Genomic DNA, 17,565 nt, shown 5'->3' on the forward strand with positions numbered 1-17,565 from the left:
AACACCTGAACAGGTGGCAAAGCTTAGCAGTCAATGTTGGAGCTGCCTGAGAAGAGGAAATCTAGAAATGTCAGGAACTGCTCTCCTTCCCATCAGACCGACCCCTCTGGCTCTAAGGTGCAGAAAAGCACCTCAGCATCCCCACTTTGGTGGAGCTAGGAGCTGCCAGAGGAAGACCTGGCCAGCCAGGCAGCGGGGAGTACCCAGGCGATCCCCTCCCGCCTAAGAGGGCAGTTTCCTCTCTGGCAGCTTGCTTTCTCCCTGCAGCCATCTTAAAGCCGCCACTGCTGGTGCCTTTTGCCACCTGCCCTCAGGGTGCCAGCAGGTAGTCACCATCTGCCCTGGGTGAAAGAGGTGAAACTCACCCACCCAACTTACCCAGGCTGGTGGGGGGGGGACCTGGGGGGCTACTTTAAGGTGAGACAAGATTGGGGAGGACTATTCATGGAAAGCCAGGACAGGCATGGGCAGGGCCTGGGACCTGGAGATGGAGATGGATAGTATCAGAAAAGAGAGGAGAGGCAGTTAAGAACCTGGTTTCCCCAAACTCTTCGTCATGGGATAGGCCGTTGATTGGGACGGGGCGGGGGGTGGGGGGGGGTGGTATCTAATGGCACCCTTGCCCATACTCTGGCATTCCTACATCTGTCTGCCACTTTGCAGCCCGAAGGCCCCAAGCAGAGGGTATCCCTCTGACCTTCTCTGGGGAGTACTGTTCTTTTGGGAGTGTGCTCCCATTTATACCCATCCCCCCTGCTTATCTCATCTGTTCTCATTTCTAGAGCAGTCGGAAGTTTGCATTTCTTCTAGGAAATAAAGTCTTTGAAATATGTCCCCCCCGTAGACTACCCTCTGTCTCCTTCCAATCCCCATCAGGAAACCCCTCTTTCCTTTAGAGGGTGGGGGACAAAGAAAGCATGGGAGGTTGCTCTCCTGCCCCATGCCTCAGTTTCTCTGAGTTGCATCTTAAGTTTTAGAATTCTCCCTCTTTTCTCCATTCCTGGAATCCTCTCCCCCCCCCACTCCCCTCAGCATGGGGTAAGAAAGCAGGGGGACATTTGGGGGCCCTGGGATGTATGAGACAGGAGTGGCTGTGTCCTGTTTGCATGGCAGCTTAGAGGTGGTCTCTGACCTGCCTTGTCTCCCCCCCTCTCCCCCCCATTTCTTGCTTTTCTTTACCCCTAGGGCAGATTTCTAAGCAGTATGTGTCCAAAATAGGAAGGGAAGAGGAATGTGGGTGGTAATTTCCTAAATATGGGCTGAGAGAAACATTTTTGTCCTTGGAAGCCCAAGGCAATGGCCCCTTGTTACAGCCTGAGGAGCATGCTTTTGCTCTGAGAGGGGCACAAGACTGCAATTCCAGGGGATATGTTGTGTTTGTTTTTTTAAAAAGCTATTTTCTAGCTTGAATTTTCTTGCAGGCAGTAAAAAGCAGTGTGTGTGTGTGTGTGTGTTGCTGCTGTTTGTTTTTTGCCTGAGTCCCCTGTCCAGGGTGCTCCATTTCTAGCCGGGCATTCTTTCCCTTCCATGTTTGTGGGGGAGATCAATCCTAAAACAGGTCTCCTTCCCCTATGCAGCCACTCAGGAAAGGACATATGTATGAGAAGGCACAGTAAAGTGGTGGTCCCTCATTGATCTTGAAGGCATATGAAGACTGTGAACGTCAGGGATTCCTACTTCCCTTGGGTTCCTCAGTAAACACTGGGGAGCTGAGGTTCCCTAGGAAGTTCAGCTTGTGGGGGTACAATTAGCCTGGGCTGTACCCAAGAAGGTCATGGGGCATTTTGAATGTTTGTTTTCTGGATCCTTTTGAGGCAGTTTCTGTTTAGGGGTTTTTCAGTTTTCTACAAGTGACTTCAAACAGATCCTGGAAGGGTAGACGGCTCTGGAAAATCATTCATCTCTTATTGTTGCTTCTGTTCACAAGTTTGTCTGCCCCTCTAGGCTGATCACCAAGGAGAGACTCTAACTTACTCATCTTTGCATCTCTTTTAGCAGTGCCTGCCACATAGCGGGCAGTCAGGGAATGCTTGATGAGGAAAGAAAATATCAAAGGATTGTATCTTTCCATGCGCCTGAATGCAATTAAATTGATCCTATTAAGTCTTTATATTCTGAGTCTAACGGTAGATTTGAGGATTTCTGTATCAGTTCCAACTGTCAGAGTATGCCCTCCCCTTTGAACAGCAGAGCTATCAATAGCGATGGGTGTGACTAGTAGTCATCCCCTCCCCACCCTCTTTTCCCTGTTTAGACAAGGCTACTTGGAGAAACTGCATAATCGATCTTTATCTATGCACAACCATAGCGATTTCTAATTATCCCTATTAGTAAAGATGCCAGCAGCCTGCCGTATGCCTACACACATACTACACACATCTCTGATGTAGGATTGCCAAATCCTGGCTGCTGCGGGGCCCACGTCCTTATCTCGGCCCCTCCAAATGGAGACACGCCAGACCCGCTTTTAGTCCCAGGTTTGTGCACACCCCAAAGCGCCCCTGAAGCTCGACTCCCTCCTTCCCAAATCAGCCACCACGGCAGGGTCACGGCTACGCCGTACTTTATTTCCAAGCAAATCTCGGACAAATCTTGAGGAATAGTTCATGCGAGGGGACAACAACAGCTCGCATCGCAATCCCTGCGGAGCGCCGGCGTCAGCGACGCACCCGTGCGCGTTCCCGCGCCTCCCAACACGCCCCTCAACGCGCATGCGCGGCCGGCCGGGCGACAATCCCTTCAGCCTCGCGGGCGCTTCCGCCTTCAGCCAGGCGGTGACGCAGAGGCTCCGCCCCCTCCCGGAAGTTGCCCTCCGGGAGCCGGGCGCCGGGCTCCGCGCGGTTTCTGACTGGCTTTGGGAGGCGTTTCCCGGAGGGAGGGCCCCGCGGGGAGAGAGCGTCCCGAGCGAGGCGAGGGCCGCACGTTCCCGTCCGCGCGCGGCCCGGAGCGGAGTGAGACTGACCCGGTGACCATGGCGGGGTCGCAACCCCTCGCGCTGCAGCTGGAACAGCTGTTGAACCCGCGACCACGCGAGGCGGATCCGGAGGCCGACCCGGAGGAGGGTGAGGTGACCGGGGCGAGGCCACGTGCGGGGACCTGGGCCGCGTGGGAGGGCCGCCTCCTTATTCCTGTGTGGAGAAAAACCGCCCCCCGACCCCGGAGGGATGCCCCGGGCTCCGGAGGACAGCTGGGCTGCTGACACGCTGTCCTCGGTAGACTCGGTGCCGGGGGTGGGGGAGACGTTTCGGGGGGCTGGGGTTGGGAGGGGGTGGTGGTGGCGGAGCGTCCCGCGGACTGTGGCTCGGTAACTGGTCCAGGGCTGTCGCAGGGAACCAGAGTCTGGTCGCAGGTTGGGAGTTACTTTCAGGATGCTCTTCCAGGAATTGTGTTGGAAAGGAGGAGGAGGAGGCAGTCTCCTCCGGTGTTAGTAAACCCTGCCTGTCCCTAAGCACTTAACTTGGGGAATGAAGAAGTAGATTTCCATGGTGCTGCCCGAGTCTCTTCGGGCCTCAGGACATTTGCTCAGGGGCTGATGAGGGAGACTCAGTTGGGTACGCTCAGGTTCGAGGTCTGGTTGGGAGTGATCCTGCTTTAGACTTGAGTTAACAAAGTGTGAAGAAGGGAGAATAATGAAGGATAACGCTGGACTGCGTTTTAGGAATATCAGTTGAAGGAACTGGGGCTATTTTGCCAGGGTAAGCAAAAAAACAAAAACCCAAAAAAAAACTCCTCCAGGGATAGGAGGAAATGAGGACAGAACATGATGATGGCTGACAGACAGTGTTTGAGTGACTGTCATGTAGGGAAGAGGAATTACCCCAGTTTTATGTGATCCAAGGCATAGAACTATATACGACTTAGTACATAACAGAGTTGGCTTTCTGTTCAGGAACAGCGGTAAGGTAGAGGACTGCCTTGGGAGGTAATGCGTTCCCTGTTCCTGGAAGTTGGTAAGGATTTCGTAGAGGACATTCAAGTACGAATGGAAAGGGTTTGGACAGGGTTACCATTAAAGTTGGAGGTTCTGATTACGTTTCCCCTCACCCATCCACAGCCACTGCTGCCAGAGTGATTGACAGGTTTGAGGAAGGAGAAGATGGGGAAGGTGACTTACTGGCTGTGGGTAACATCAGGAAACTGGCATCAGCTTCCCTTTTGGAAACAGACAAAAGGTATTCTGGCAAGACCATCTCTAGGAAAGCTTTGAAGGAAGACCAATGGGAGCATCCTCTATCAGGTTCTTCTGGTGAGTGGATGTATTTGCATGTTTTGGGGGGGGGGGTTGTTTGTTTGTTTTTTGCATGGTACTCTTCCTCTTTCTTTCCTAATTTTTTAGGGTGAAGATTCCCTTTTAATGAATTTTGCAAGACTAGTCTATGTACCCCCACCTATGATCTTAAGAGAAATCATTGATTTAGCTTTAGAAAGGGCCTTAGAGGTACTTAATTTCCACTTCGTAAGGAATCAAAAGCCTGAAGGTATTAAGTTGCTATACTCCTTATGTTTAATAGTTCACTGTAAAATGGAGTAAGAGAAAAGGCAGTGCATATTGGACATTGAAGAGGCTGTGTATTGAAAAAGCATTGCATCTGATAAGCGCGCTATTCAGGGATTTTGATCCTTTTCCTTCAGTTTTTCGGTCTTACATTGGGTCACTATATGACATTAATTTGTGAGACTCATCTTTTGCCTGATGGATGGCAAAAAATAATATAATCCTTCCCTATTCCCTGCAGGAGTGTTAGAAGATGTGAGCTTATAGTTTTAAAGCAGAGTGGAAGAAGTGGTTGCATATGGTAATTGCTGAGTGGATGCCATTTGATTTTCATTAAAGAAATCAGAGGGGCTATGTTGAGAATCCGCAGATAATATAAAACAAACTTTCATTTAGGTTAAAATATATATATATGATTTAGTCCTTGATATAGTTCTGCAAGTTCCTGATAACCTCATTTCACATTTTTTGCCTAGAGACTGCTAAAGAGACTAGTATGAGACAAATATTATAGTACTTATTGTGTTGTCACCGTGTGTCAGGCACGGTAGAAAACACTTTAAATTAAATTCCAAGAATCTGGGACACAGTAAGTCTTCAAAAAATGTTATCACCATTATCGTTACTTACATAATTTCATTTAATCTTCCCAATAGCCTTGTGAGGTTGATACTATTTATTCCCATTTTACAGATAAAGAAATGGAGGGATAGATTGGTTAAGTAACTTGTTTAAGGTCATATAGATAGTAAGTGGAGGATCCCAGACTTAGTAAGGCAATCTGACTCCAAGAGTACTCTTAATTAGTACTCTGTAGGAATGTTTCTTAATTTGAAAAATTGCATACCTTTAAAGAACTTTGCGTTTAGTTTTTGTATTTGTATATTTGACAGATTTCCCTGTGTCTTTAGTTTATATATAGTTTTTTAAAAGAAACACTGAAGGCCTCTCCACGTTTTCATAAAATCTTTATTTTATTGAAGAAAGTTGTTGGTAACTAGTCCCTGTGTCTAATAATTATGTTTGCTATACATGGGACCCTTACGTTCTACCACGTAAGAGATAGGATAATCAATGATAACCCTAATCAGGTGATACCCTAAGGAAAAATAAAATCAGGAGCTGTAATTAACATTCCACTTACTATAGGATCAAGTTCAAACTCCTTCCCATTACAGGTAAGACCCCTGATAGCAACTCTGTAGGCATATTTCCTAACATTCTGCACTCCAGTGTACTTTTAAGGTGCTGGATCTTTGCATATGCTGTTTTCTCTTTCCCTTTTCTCTATATGATGTGCTGTTACTTACACTTAATAACTAAAATCATAATGTCTCCTCCTACACATGAAGCCATCTCTCACCTTTGCAGGTGAGTTAAGTGGTTCCTTATGACATTGTAACATAATTACTGGTGTGTATATCTACCACTCCAACCAGACTATGAAGCCTTCCTCATAGGTATCACATTCTTCTTATCATTCCTTAGCATTTTTCTATGCCTGGCTCATAATAGATGCTATATAGATAGATAGATAGATAGATAGATAGATATATGCCTAAGCGACTGGTAAGACCAAACAACCGGTCAACTGGTTGCTGTGATGTGCACGGACCACCAGGGGGCAGACACTCAATGCAGAAGTTGTCCTTGGTGATCAGTGCACTCCCACAGCAGGAGTGCCACTCAGCCAGAAGCTGGGCTCATGGCTGGCGAGAGCAGTGGTGGGAGCTTCTTTTGCCTCTGCAGCAGCGCTACCAAGCGGCTGAGGGACCTCACCCATGCATGAATCTGTGCACTGAGCCTCTAGTAAGTATATAACAAATTGTGTACGTTTGTGTGATAGAAATTATGCATTTGGGATAGTTAAGGTATATGCTTTTAGATGCAATTTTGAGAAAACTGGTAATTCCCTCACACCATTGAAATCTGACCATTCTTCAAGGTCTAGACTAAGGACCTTCTCTTCCTATTTAAGTATACTTAAATTCACTTGTCCCACAGTTAAAATTTCCCTCTTCTCTGGGTTATTAAAACTTTGTTAAAGCTTTTAAGTCTTTTCTGTATTATAATTTTATGGGTCTTTCCCACTAGAACCTTTATGTTAGGATTGTACTTATGTTTTGTTCATCTTTGCTTCTCCATTAGCATTTTATAGATAATAGATGTGTAATAAATATTTATTGGATTGAGTACAATGTATAATACTAGTACTATAAAAAAAAAAACAACTGCCATGGTCCTTTAGATGAAGTGAAAAATACAGCTGGGTATTTGCCTCAAGGTAACATCCATTGTCTTTCCTTCTTCTCTCTCTTGTTTAGACAAGGAAATATCTGATGAGGAAGAGTCTGGAGATGGCGATTCAGAGGGGCTAGGTCTGGAGGAGTCTGATGAGGATGCCATGAGTGTTGCCGAGGAACAGGAGTGTGGTGATGATGGGGACAATAGTCTGGCCAAAAGGAAGGGGAGCAGAAGCCGCTCTGGGAAAACACCAGGCTTCAGTTTTCAGAATATCAGTGACTTCGAAAAATTTACTGAGGGAATGGATGACCTTGGTAGCAGTGATGACGAGGAAGATGAAGAGGAGGAGAGTGGCATGGAAGATGGGGATGGGGAAGAAGATTTAGAGGGTGCCAGTGAGGAAGACAGGGCTGAAGACAGGAACAGTGAAGATGATGGTGTGGTGATGACATTCTCCAGTGCTAAAGTTTCCGAGGAAGTGGAGAAAGGCAGAGCTGTGAAGAACCAGATAGGTTTGTACATGGTTTGCTTATTTTTCAAAGTCTGCATTTGATGACCTTTTGTTTGTTTGTTTGTTTTTGATTGTTTGCTCTCTCCTGTGTCCTTCCAATTAAGTTTGTGACATGCCCCACTTACCTAGAAGCCTAAAGCCCCATTCCTCTATGCTTAGCCAGCCATTTCTACACTGAGCTGCTTAGTTGGTTCTGCTCTGGTACTTCCGGCAACTGTGGAAGATTGAAGAGGAGAGCGTTTTCTCCTCTCTTTGGGCTTAGCATTTTCTCTCATGTAGCACATATCTGCTTCCAAGATACTGAATTTATTTCCTATAACATAGAGTGTTTCCATGGCATGAAAAACTGTGATAAAGTTGTGTTGCTTAGAGACAGACTGGTGTGATTTCCTATCCTTTCCACCCCTCTTTTCCCTCCCCAAGAAGATTACTATATAACTGAGGAATGGAATTATTTTTTCTTTCTCAGCTCTGTGGGACCAGCTCTTGGAAGGAAGGATCAAACTGCAAAAAGCTCTGTTGACTACCAATCAGCTTCCTCAACCGGATGTTTTCCCTGTTTTCAAGGACAAGGGTGGCCAAGAATTTGCCAGCGCCTTGAAAAATAGTAAGCATACTTATTGGGATATTTTGCAGAACCACAGAGTTGAAAAAAAGATATAGTTTTCATGATAACATGGTATAAAATAGTAGTTTTTAACTTTTTAAAAAAAAGCAATATAATTCTTTTATCAAATGAAAATAACTTTGGTTGAAATGGATTGGGTGCTGGAGTCATGTCTGTTCTGCTGTTTTTCTTACCTTCCCCTCTGCTCCTTGGCTTTTGAATTACTCTTAATTTCAGAGAACACTCGCTAGAGTGTTAGAAAATGAAAAGGAGAGAAGGAATGACTAAAATCAGTTTATTTAAATTGGTTGTATCACATACTTAAAAGATGCCTTGTTTTCTTTTGTTTTTTTATTGTGAGGTTTTTATTATGCTAAGATCTTACTCATATTTTCCTTTGAGTTGCATAGAGTGAGACAAGATGATGACTCCAGAAGGAGGAAAAAGGTTTTAGAAGAGAATTGCTGAGCTGTGAAGGACAAAAATTTTAGGAGAAAAAAGGAATTTAGAAATATTTTGGTTCCCAGTCCCTTCATTTTACATATTAAAGAACTGTGGCCCAGAGAGAACGAGTTGCTGAATTACAGATCTTGTACATGCAAGGCAAAGAGAACACTCCAGCTTTTCTGCCTCCCGTGTGCTGCGTGCCTGTGTGCTCAGAGGCACCAAAAGACTCGGGAGGGAGAGATTTGGGGCTAGTGCACTGTGGTTGGAATCTCTAACCCTCATTTACCTGCTGAGGCCTAGTGTTTTCATTTGTTCTTTAAAACTTTTTTTTTTCCATCTTTATTTTTTATTTTATTTTATTATTTTTTTAATAAATCTTTATTGTTCATATTATTACAAATGTTCCTCATTCCTCCCTCCCCCCCATTGCTCCCCTCCACCAGATTCCCACCCTACCCTCTGCCCTTTCCCCACCCCCCATTGTCCTCATCCATAGGTGCACAGTTTATGTTCAGTCTCTTCCCACACCCCCTCTCCCCCTTTCCCCAAGAATCGTCAGTTCACTCCCCTTCCATACCTCTGATTCTATTATATTTAGCAGTTAATATTGTTCACCATTTTTTAATTTCCTTGGTTTTTAGATTCACTTGTTGATAGTTACGCATTTGTTGTAAAACTTTATTTTTTTTTTATCTTATAGCATTAGGGTTGGAAGGGAGCTGAGGAGGATTTGATACCTACCTTTAGGGAGCTTATGCCATTCCAAATAAATAGGTTGGATTTCTAGGGAAGGAGATTTTGTGGACCATTCACATAGGAAAACGTGGTTTAATTAGAAATTACTTCCTAGAGTCCAGTCTTCAGGATTGTATGTCTTGCCATACATGAAGTCTGTTTCCTATGTGAAAGTCCTGGTTAATCTTCGGAAACCCTGCAGATACTATGAGGGTGGGTCTTTTATATCCCTCTCCCAGCTTTCCCCCCTTCCTCCCTTAAATACATGATAGATGGCCAGTTTTCAAAATTTTTGAGATTTTTGGAACATTCTCTGCTATCTTTGACCTAATCCCTGGTTTGCCTTGGAATGAGACCTAGACTCTCTGAAATGTTTTTGTTAAAGGCCTTTTCCGTTTTGTTACTTAATAGTCTTCTTGCTTGAGCCTTTCCTTTTTTTTAAGTCATCTTAAAATATTGATATTTTAAGAATCAGTATCATGTATAATGTATACCTTTTTATTCTTGGATATAATTTAGTATCTTTAGCAGTTTTAATGTTATATTTAACTTTTGTAACAGTTCTGATTTTTTTTTTTTTTTTTTTTTTTTATTTAACCAATTGCCTCTTTGCCTCATTGATGAACTCCAGATAATCTGATGGATGTCTATTAATCTGACAGGGTGGGCTATGGTGGAAGAAGGAAGGAATGTGTGTTTGATATCATATATTTTAAGATGGGAGAATGGGGAGTTTTCTGATAACCAGAATTCCTGCACATCTTACAGGTAGTTAATATTTGTTTGTTTTCAACCTTCTGATGACAATATGACATGTTATATAACTCCCTATCTTGGTAAACAGATTTTAAGAAAAATATCTTGACTATTTTATTCTGAATGAAGAATTTATACTGTGTAGTAAAGCTGGTGTGGAGCATACGCTGAATTTGTGCTGACCTCACGTAAACACTGGAACTTAACTGTCTTTAAGTAAATCTCTTTTCAGTTTGCTTGGTCTTGCAGTAGTTAAAGTCAGACTTTGTGGGTTTAGATTCCATCTCTGTGATCTTGGGCAAGTTACTTAACATCACACTAAAATAGTAATAATAAGGTTGTGAGTTAAAGGACATGATACAATGCCTTAGTACAGTGTCGGCACATAGCACAACACGAATGTTAGAGTTGGGTATTATCTTTTTCTGCTGAAAGGTATTTGACAATGTTCAGCTATACGAATGATGGCCGTCATTGTAACAAACTATCCCCACTGACTTCAGTGTTTTTTGATTTTTTATTAGTATTTATATTCCCTATATAATCTAAATTAACCATCTGTGCTGGAAAGTTGATAGTGTTTTATTTGATTAGTAGAAGCCCGATGCATGAAAATCATACAAGAGTAAGCCTTCCTTCCCTGGCCTGCTGGCACTGGCTTCTCTCTGGCACCCGGGACCCAGGCTTCCCTTCACAGCCCTGCTTTTGTCAGGAAGGTCATGGTCTGGACGGACACCTGGTCTAATTAGCATTTTGACCTTTTATTATTATAGATAATACTTACAATTCAGCTTATGCTTACGGAAAGGTGAGCAGATATTTCCTTATTGTCAAACCCAGCCTGTTGCCTCCCTGAAACGTTCAGTCTTTCCTGGAAATATTTCCCGTTGACTTTGGTGACATTGCATATGCTGTTTGGGTTCTCCTGCCTTTCTGATTTCTTCTCATCTCAGACTCTTCTTTTATGCTTGCAATGTCAGTTTCATTGCATTTAGGATCCTGTTCTCAAGTAGTGTTTTCTTGATATATTCTCTCCTTGGCACCATCATTTATCTCATAGTCCTAACAATAGTCTCTAAATCAACAGACTTCCAGCTGTATTTTAGTCACAGTAAACTTCTGAGCATGTCTTTGTACCTTCAGTACCCTAATGTCTACTTTTCAGAAACTTAACAAATATCTCCTTCCTTCAACAACACACATATACATTTAATCCCCAATCACCTTGACGTTACATGTTAATAATTAACTCTTTAACTGTGAAGTAATTTCAAAGACATTTTTAAAATATCTTAGTAGCATAGCCGCATAGTGATAAACCATGAAGTAACCTTGGCAAAATTAAGTGATCTTTTGTATACTGAAACCATTTCTCTAAAGAGATTAGTTTTTCCTTTGATTTTCTTTTAAAAAGTTCTCCAGTATTAGGAGGAAGGTCTTTTATATTGATAGCAATGATATACAAGGAAGAGTACAAGCTACATAAGGAAAACTCAGCAAGAGTTATTTAAAACTTTTCATTATGGGATATGTCAAACCTACATAAAACTAAAGAGAATTGTACAATGAACTCATACCGTTATCAGCTAAGTAATATCAATCTTACTTCATCTGTAGTTATACTAACTCTCCCCTTATTTCTGGATTATTTTAAAGCAAATACTAGACATCCTATTATCAGTAAATTAGCATTTATCTCTAAAATAAAAGGATTTTAAAAAAATCAAAACATTATTTCACATAAAAACATTAACAATGATTTCTTAATAAGCATAACTGATATTAATGAGTGGGGAATTGAGAGAACATTTTCGTAACAGGTACTCTACTGTCTTTTTCAGAGTTTGCTCTATAGCTTTATTTATTTATTTTTAAATATATATATATATATATATATATATATATATATATAATTTTTTAGAGTATATTTTATTGATTTTTTACAGAGAGGAAGGGAGAGAGATAGAGAGCTAGAAACATCGATGAGAGAGAAACATCAACCAGCTGCCTCTTGCACACCCCCTACCGGGGATGTGCCCGCAATCAACGTACATGCCCTTGACGGGAATCGAACCTGGGACCTTTCAGTCCACAGACCGATGCTCTACCGCTGAGCCAAACCGGTTTCGGCTATTTTTAAATATATTTTATTGATTTTTCACAGAGAGGAAGCGAGAGAGGGATAGAGAGTTAGAAACATTGATGAGAGAGAGACATCGATCAGCTGCCTCTTGCACACACCCTACTGGGGATGTGCCCACAACCAAGGTACATGCCCTTGACCGGAATTGAACCCCGGACCTTTTCAGTCTGCAGGCTGACGCTCTATCCACTGAGCCAAACCGGTTTCGGCTGCTCTATAGCTTTAAATGAAGTGATTAAAGGAAAGCCAAACTCCAGCCATAATAAGTTGACCTTTTAGTGAAATGCATGTTATTAATGTATTTAATGAGATGCATTACAAACTGCAGTGAGCACTATGTTTCATTACAAGTCCAAAATGCAATATCATTAAAGACCTTTAATAGAAACAATAGTTGACATTTTGATATTTCCCATAAGCAAAAAAATTCAAGAACACAGTATACTGTAATATGAATATAGAGGCAGTGTTGGAATTTTTTGCTTGCCTAAGAGTATAAAAACAAATTCCATTATTAATAAATCACATTCTGTTTGCTCCCCCTCATCTTCCCACATATGATTCATACTCATCTTCTCATCTCTCTGTGGTCCTTCCCCTGGCCCCTCAACTGTTTTGACTTGAATAGACTGAAAACTTTAATTCTTAATTGACCTCAACACTAATAGATACCTTAAAGTAGGGGTGTCGAACTCAATCAGAGAAGGGGCCAAAATCTAAAATCCAGCCTAAATCACGGGCCGAATGGTTTACTGAACAGTCATAAACTGTCATTGTGATGGAAATGCAGCGGAGTGCAGTGATGACAGCGTCGTGCGGGCCACATTGCAAGGCCTGGCGGGACGGATTTGGCCCGAGGGCCTTGTGTTTGACACATGTGCCTTAAAGAATAACTTTTAAAATTTTGAATAAGTCATGGGCAACCACAGTGTCTTGATAATGTTTCTGTTGTTTTTGTATTTTATTTATTTTTAAGTAGGCAATACATTCACATGGCTCAGAATTCCAAAGATACTAACAACTACTTAGAATTCTCTTTCCCATTCTTGCACCCCCACCCCCTTCAGTTCTCTATCCCATAGGCAGCCGATGTTATCAGCGGAACTCCTCCCTTTAATTACTTAGTTGCCTTAGGTGACTAATTCATGAACATCTATTTCTGTGTTCTCTCTCAATTAACACTTTATAGGTTCATGACAGTGTTCTCACAAATGGTCTGTAGAAACCTGAAGTATTTTAAATTACTTGGAATTGGTTTTTAAGTATTGCTTGGGATGAAGGCACTTGCAAGCTTCTCCAAGAGTAGCAATATATAGAATGGTAAGGATCTTTATCACTGTGGACTTCATTTAGCCAAGATCATATAAGATTGATCTTTTTGTTTCAGGTGATGGCTATCGGTTTTTTAAATAGCTTTACTGTTCTAATTATAAAATTATGTTGTGCTTACTTCAAAAATTCAGGAAATATATCTATATCTATATATATAAAAGGCTAATATGCAAAGTGTCCCCTTGGAAGTTTGACTGCTTGCTATGATGTGTACTGACCACCAGGGGGCAGCGAGGAAGGAAGAAAGGCCCCAGTCGGCAGCCAGGGAAGGGAGGCCCCAGTTGGCATTTGGAAGGCCCCAATTGGCCTTGATTGCAGGCCAAGCCTATGGACCCTACCTGTGCATGAATTTCTGTGCATCGGGCCTCTAGTAAAAGCTTAAAGAAAAAAGGATTGAGAATTGAACATTTAGTTTTGCAGCATGGTGGTCATCTGTGATCTTAATGAGCAAGTTTTAAAAAATACATTTTTATTAAGGTCAGAGAGGGAGGGAAAGGGAAAGAGAGATAGAAACATCAATGATGAGAGAGAATCATTGATTGGCTTCTTGCACCCCTCCTACTGGGGATCAAGCCCACACCCCCTACACATGCCCTGACGGGGAATCGAACTTGTGACCTTCTGGTTCATAGGTTGACGCTCAACCACTGTGCCACACTGGCCAGGCTAGTTCTTTTTTTTTTTTTAATTATATTTTTAACCTCTTTTGCTTTCTGTTTCTTTTCAATATAATTAATATGCTTGGAGTATATTATGTACATTTAAAGCTTTCTTTGGTTTTGTTTTCACTTTAGTTCCTAAAATTGTTTCTATCTCCACCAGCTTTTCAGTTTATCTTGGACAGTTTTCCTTTCGTTTAAATTTTCATCCAAGTTATACACGTATATAATTTGAAGTGTCAAATAGTTTGACAAAGCTTGTTATGAAAACCAGATTCTGCTGGCTGTACATCACCCCTTGCCATAATTGACTCTTCCAAAGCAACAGTTAAATTTTTAATTCTTTGGTTTTTTTTAATCCATAGGATTTATCTTTATATCTCTAGTTCAGTGTTTTTCAACCTTTTTTGGGCAAAGGCACACTTGTTTCATGAAAAAAATCACGAGGCACACCACCATTAGAAAATGTTAAAAAATTTAACTCTGTGCCTATATTGACTATATATAAAGTAATTCTCTTGAATAGGAATCAAATAAACACAAAGAAAGTATTTTATAATTACTTTATTATGAAATATTAAGTAAACAAAATAGTGAAAAATTATAAAATTCTTGTCTTGTCTGCACCTACGGCACACCAGGCAACATCTCGCGGCACACTAGTGTGCCGCGGAACAGCGGTTGAAAAACGCTGCTCTAGTTAACATGTTTTGTTTCTACTTGATTTTTCCGTTCTAGGCATTATCTATTGACTTTTCATTATGAATATGAGGATTTAACTCTCCTACTATTCTCATATACACCTCCTTGTCTCTTCATGGTTATATTGTAATTTGGTTAGATCAATAGTCAGTGTTTACAATATTATGTCTATATAAACACTGTTCACAGCTGAACTGAGTAATATATATATACTATGATTATTTTTCCTTTCCCACACTCCATTTTTTTTTCTAGAGTTAATAATTGTTCTATTTTTATTTACTTGGTTTTCTATGCAGTAAGTCAAGCCCAAACTTTACTCTGGTTGTCTAAATCTCCCCTCAGGATATTCAGTTGCATCAGATATTCTGTTGATTTATCTTCCTACAGAAGTCTCTCTTAGAGCCTTTTGACTTGCTCAATCTGAACTATTCATCTTCTGTACCCAGCTAATGTGCTGGCATTACCTTCACTTCTTGCTTCTGTGGATCTTCTCCATATTCCAGCATCTTTCTTGGCTTATCCTCTTGTGTTGGTAAAGAACATTCTCTTGTGGCTTGCTGAGAAAGGGTGCATGAGAGATCAACTTTTTTAGACCTTGCTTGTTTGAAAATACTTTGATTCTGTAATGACACTCAACACAATTCTGTTTGTATATAGAATTCTATAGAGTAGTATTCCATTGCCTTCCACCTTGCAAAATTACTATTGATAAGTCAAAAGCCATTCTGATTCCTGATCTTACTTTTTTCCCTCCATTTTTGGATGTTGGAAACTTCTCTTTGTCTGAAGAATTCTGAAGTTTCATGATGCTGCCCCTTGGTGTATATGTGTCCTCATTCATTGTGCAGAGTACTTGCAGGGTCTTTTCAGTCTGGAAGCATAACTTCCAATCCTGGAAAAGTTTTTTGAAATTACTTTGTTAGTGATTTTATTACCTCTGTTTTCTCTCTTTCTGGAAGGTCTATTATTTGGAGTTAGACTATTCCTCTGGTTCTCTTTTCTTTTTCTTTTTCAGTTTTCTCTTTTTCTTCTTTCTCTGATTCTACATTCTAAGACAATTTCTTTAGCTTTATTTTCAATTTCTTCTTTGAGTATTTTGTTTCCTTTTTATTGAATTTATTGGGTTTCAGGTGCAGAATTCTACAACACATCATATGTTCACTGTATTGTTTTCACCACCCCCAATCAAGTCTCCCATTCCCCCCTCCCCCATTTATTCCCATACTCTTCAGCCCCTACCCATCCCCTCCTCCAGTCTTCACCATCCTATTGCCTGTGTCCATGGGCTATCCATATCTTCTTATATAATAAAAGGCTGATATGCAAATTGTCCCCTCTACTGGGAGTTCGACCAGGGGGCAGGACCGGCTGGCCAACCTCTTGCAGCCCCTCCCCCTGGCTGGCCCTGCTGGACTTCACCCATGCAAAAATTTGTGCACTGAGCCTCTAGTACATATATGTTTATATGTTTAATCTTTAAAGAAACTACCAACCTGTTTTACAAAGTGGTTTTACCATTTTAAATCTCACCAGCATTGTGTAAGAGTTCTAGTTGCTTCACATCTACATAAACATTTGATATGGTCAATCTTTTTAATTTTAGACATTCTCATGATTGCTTAGTCAATTGGCTTTTTAGCTTACCAAACTAAGTTGCTGTCATCTCTCTCATACTTTGTCCTTTCATTTTGGGTTTGTTTATTCTAAAAGTTACTTTAATCAGTGGAATAGAATAGAGAGTTCAGAAATATGGGTAATTGACTTTTTACATAGGTACAAAATCAGCTCATTGAGACAGGATAGTCTTTTCAATGAATGGTGCTAGAACAACATACATTCCCTTGCAAGAAATGACCTTTAATCAATAGCTCACACTTTAGACAAAAATGAACATGAAATAGATCATTGACATGAAACTATAAAGTGAAGAACACATGGGAAAAAAAATCCTCATGACTTAGTTAGGCAAAGAGTTCTTAGATACAATATCAAAAGTACAATCCATGAAAGAACAAATTGATGACTGGGCTAAATCAGAATAAAAATTTTGCTCTGTGAAAGATACGTTAACAAAATGAAAAGACAAGCTAGCGGCCTAGAGAAAATGTTTGCAAATCACATATTCAACAAAAGACTTGTGTTCAGAATATATAAAGAACTCTCAAAACCCAACAATAAAAACACCCATAAAAAAGAGAACAAAGGCCTGGCTGGTGTGGCTCAGTTGGCTAGGCTTTGTGCTGTGCACTGAAAAGTTGTCAGTTTGATTCCTGGTCAGGTACACGCCTAGATTGTGGGCTTGATTCCCGGTAGCGGGTGTGCAGGAGGCAGCCAATGATGTTTTGTTTTCATATCACTGTTTCTCTTACTGCTCCTCCATTCATTTTTAAATATATATTTGAATAGCAACTTTTCCAGGGAAGGTATATGATGGGAAGTAAGCATATGAAAAAATGTCATTAGTTAAATGTTGAGGTAATGCAAATTAAACTCACAATGAGATACTACTACATACTTATTAGAATAGTTAAGACAAACACCTGCAACACCAAGTACTAACTAGCAAGGATGCAGAGTGATTGGAACTTACATCTATTGCTAGTGGGAATGGAAAATAGGACAGCCACCTTGGGAATCGGTTGAGCCATTTTTGTTTTTGTTTTATAAAGTTAAATGTGTATTTGCCAGATGATCCAGCAGTCCTAGTCTTAGATATTTACCACAGAGAAATGAAAGCATATGTTCACACAAAGACTTGTAATGCTTGTTTATAGCACCTTCGTTGATTATCACCCAAAACTGGAAACAGCCCAAATGTCCTTCAGTGGCAAATGGGTAAACCACTTCTGGTACATTACTCATCAATAAAAAGGAACAAACATGATAAATGCAAAAACTTGTTGAATGTCAAAGTTATTCTGGCAGTGAAAG

At 41.1% G+C, this 17,565-nt stretch overlaps 1 protein-coding gene across 1 annotated transcript in view; it reads left to right on the top strand.

Moving 5' to 3' along the window:
* The first annotated feature begins 2,795 nt into the window (after positions 1-2,795).
* AATF (apoptosis antagonizing transcription factor) overlaps positions 2,796-17,565 on the top strand; it is an 80,556-nt gene continuing 65,786 nt past the window's right edge. Inside the window, exons 1-4 of the mRNA XM_036451696.2 lie at positions 2,796-3,062; positions 4,055-4,246; positions 6,820-7,251; positions 7,720-7,857. Coding sequence (XP_036307589.1) covers positions 2,972-3,062; positions 4,055-4,246; positions 6,820-7,251; positions 7,720-7,857 — 853 coding nt within the window. The 5' untranslated portion in view covers positions 2,796-2,971. The remainder of the gene's footprint in view (positions 3,063-4,054; positions 4,247-6,819; positions 7,252-7,719; positions 7,858-17,565) is intronic.

Source organism: Pipistrellus kuhlii, unplaced genomic scaffold (assembly GCF_014108245.1).
Source record: "Pipistrellus kuhlii isolate mPipKuh1 unplaced genomic scaffold, mPipKuh1.p scaffold_m20_p_22, whole genome shotgun sequence".
NCBI classification, from domain to species: Eukaryota; Metazoa; Chordata; class Mammalia; order Chiroptera; family Vespertilionidae; genus Pipistrellus; species Pipistrellus kuhlii.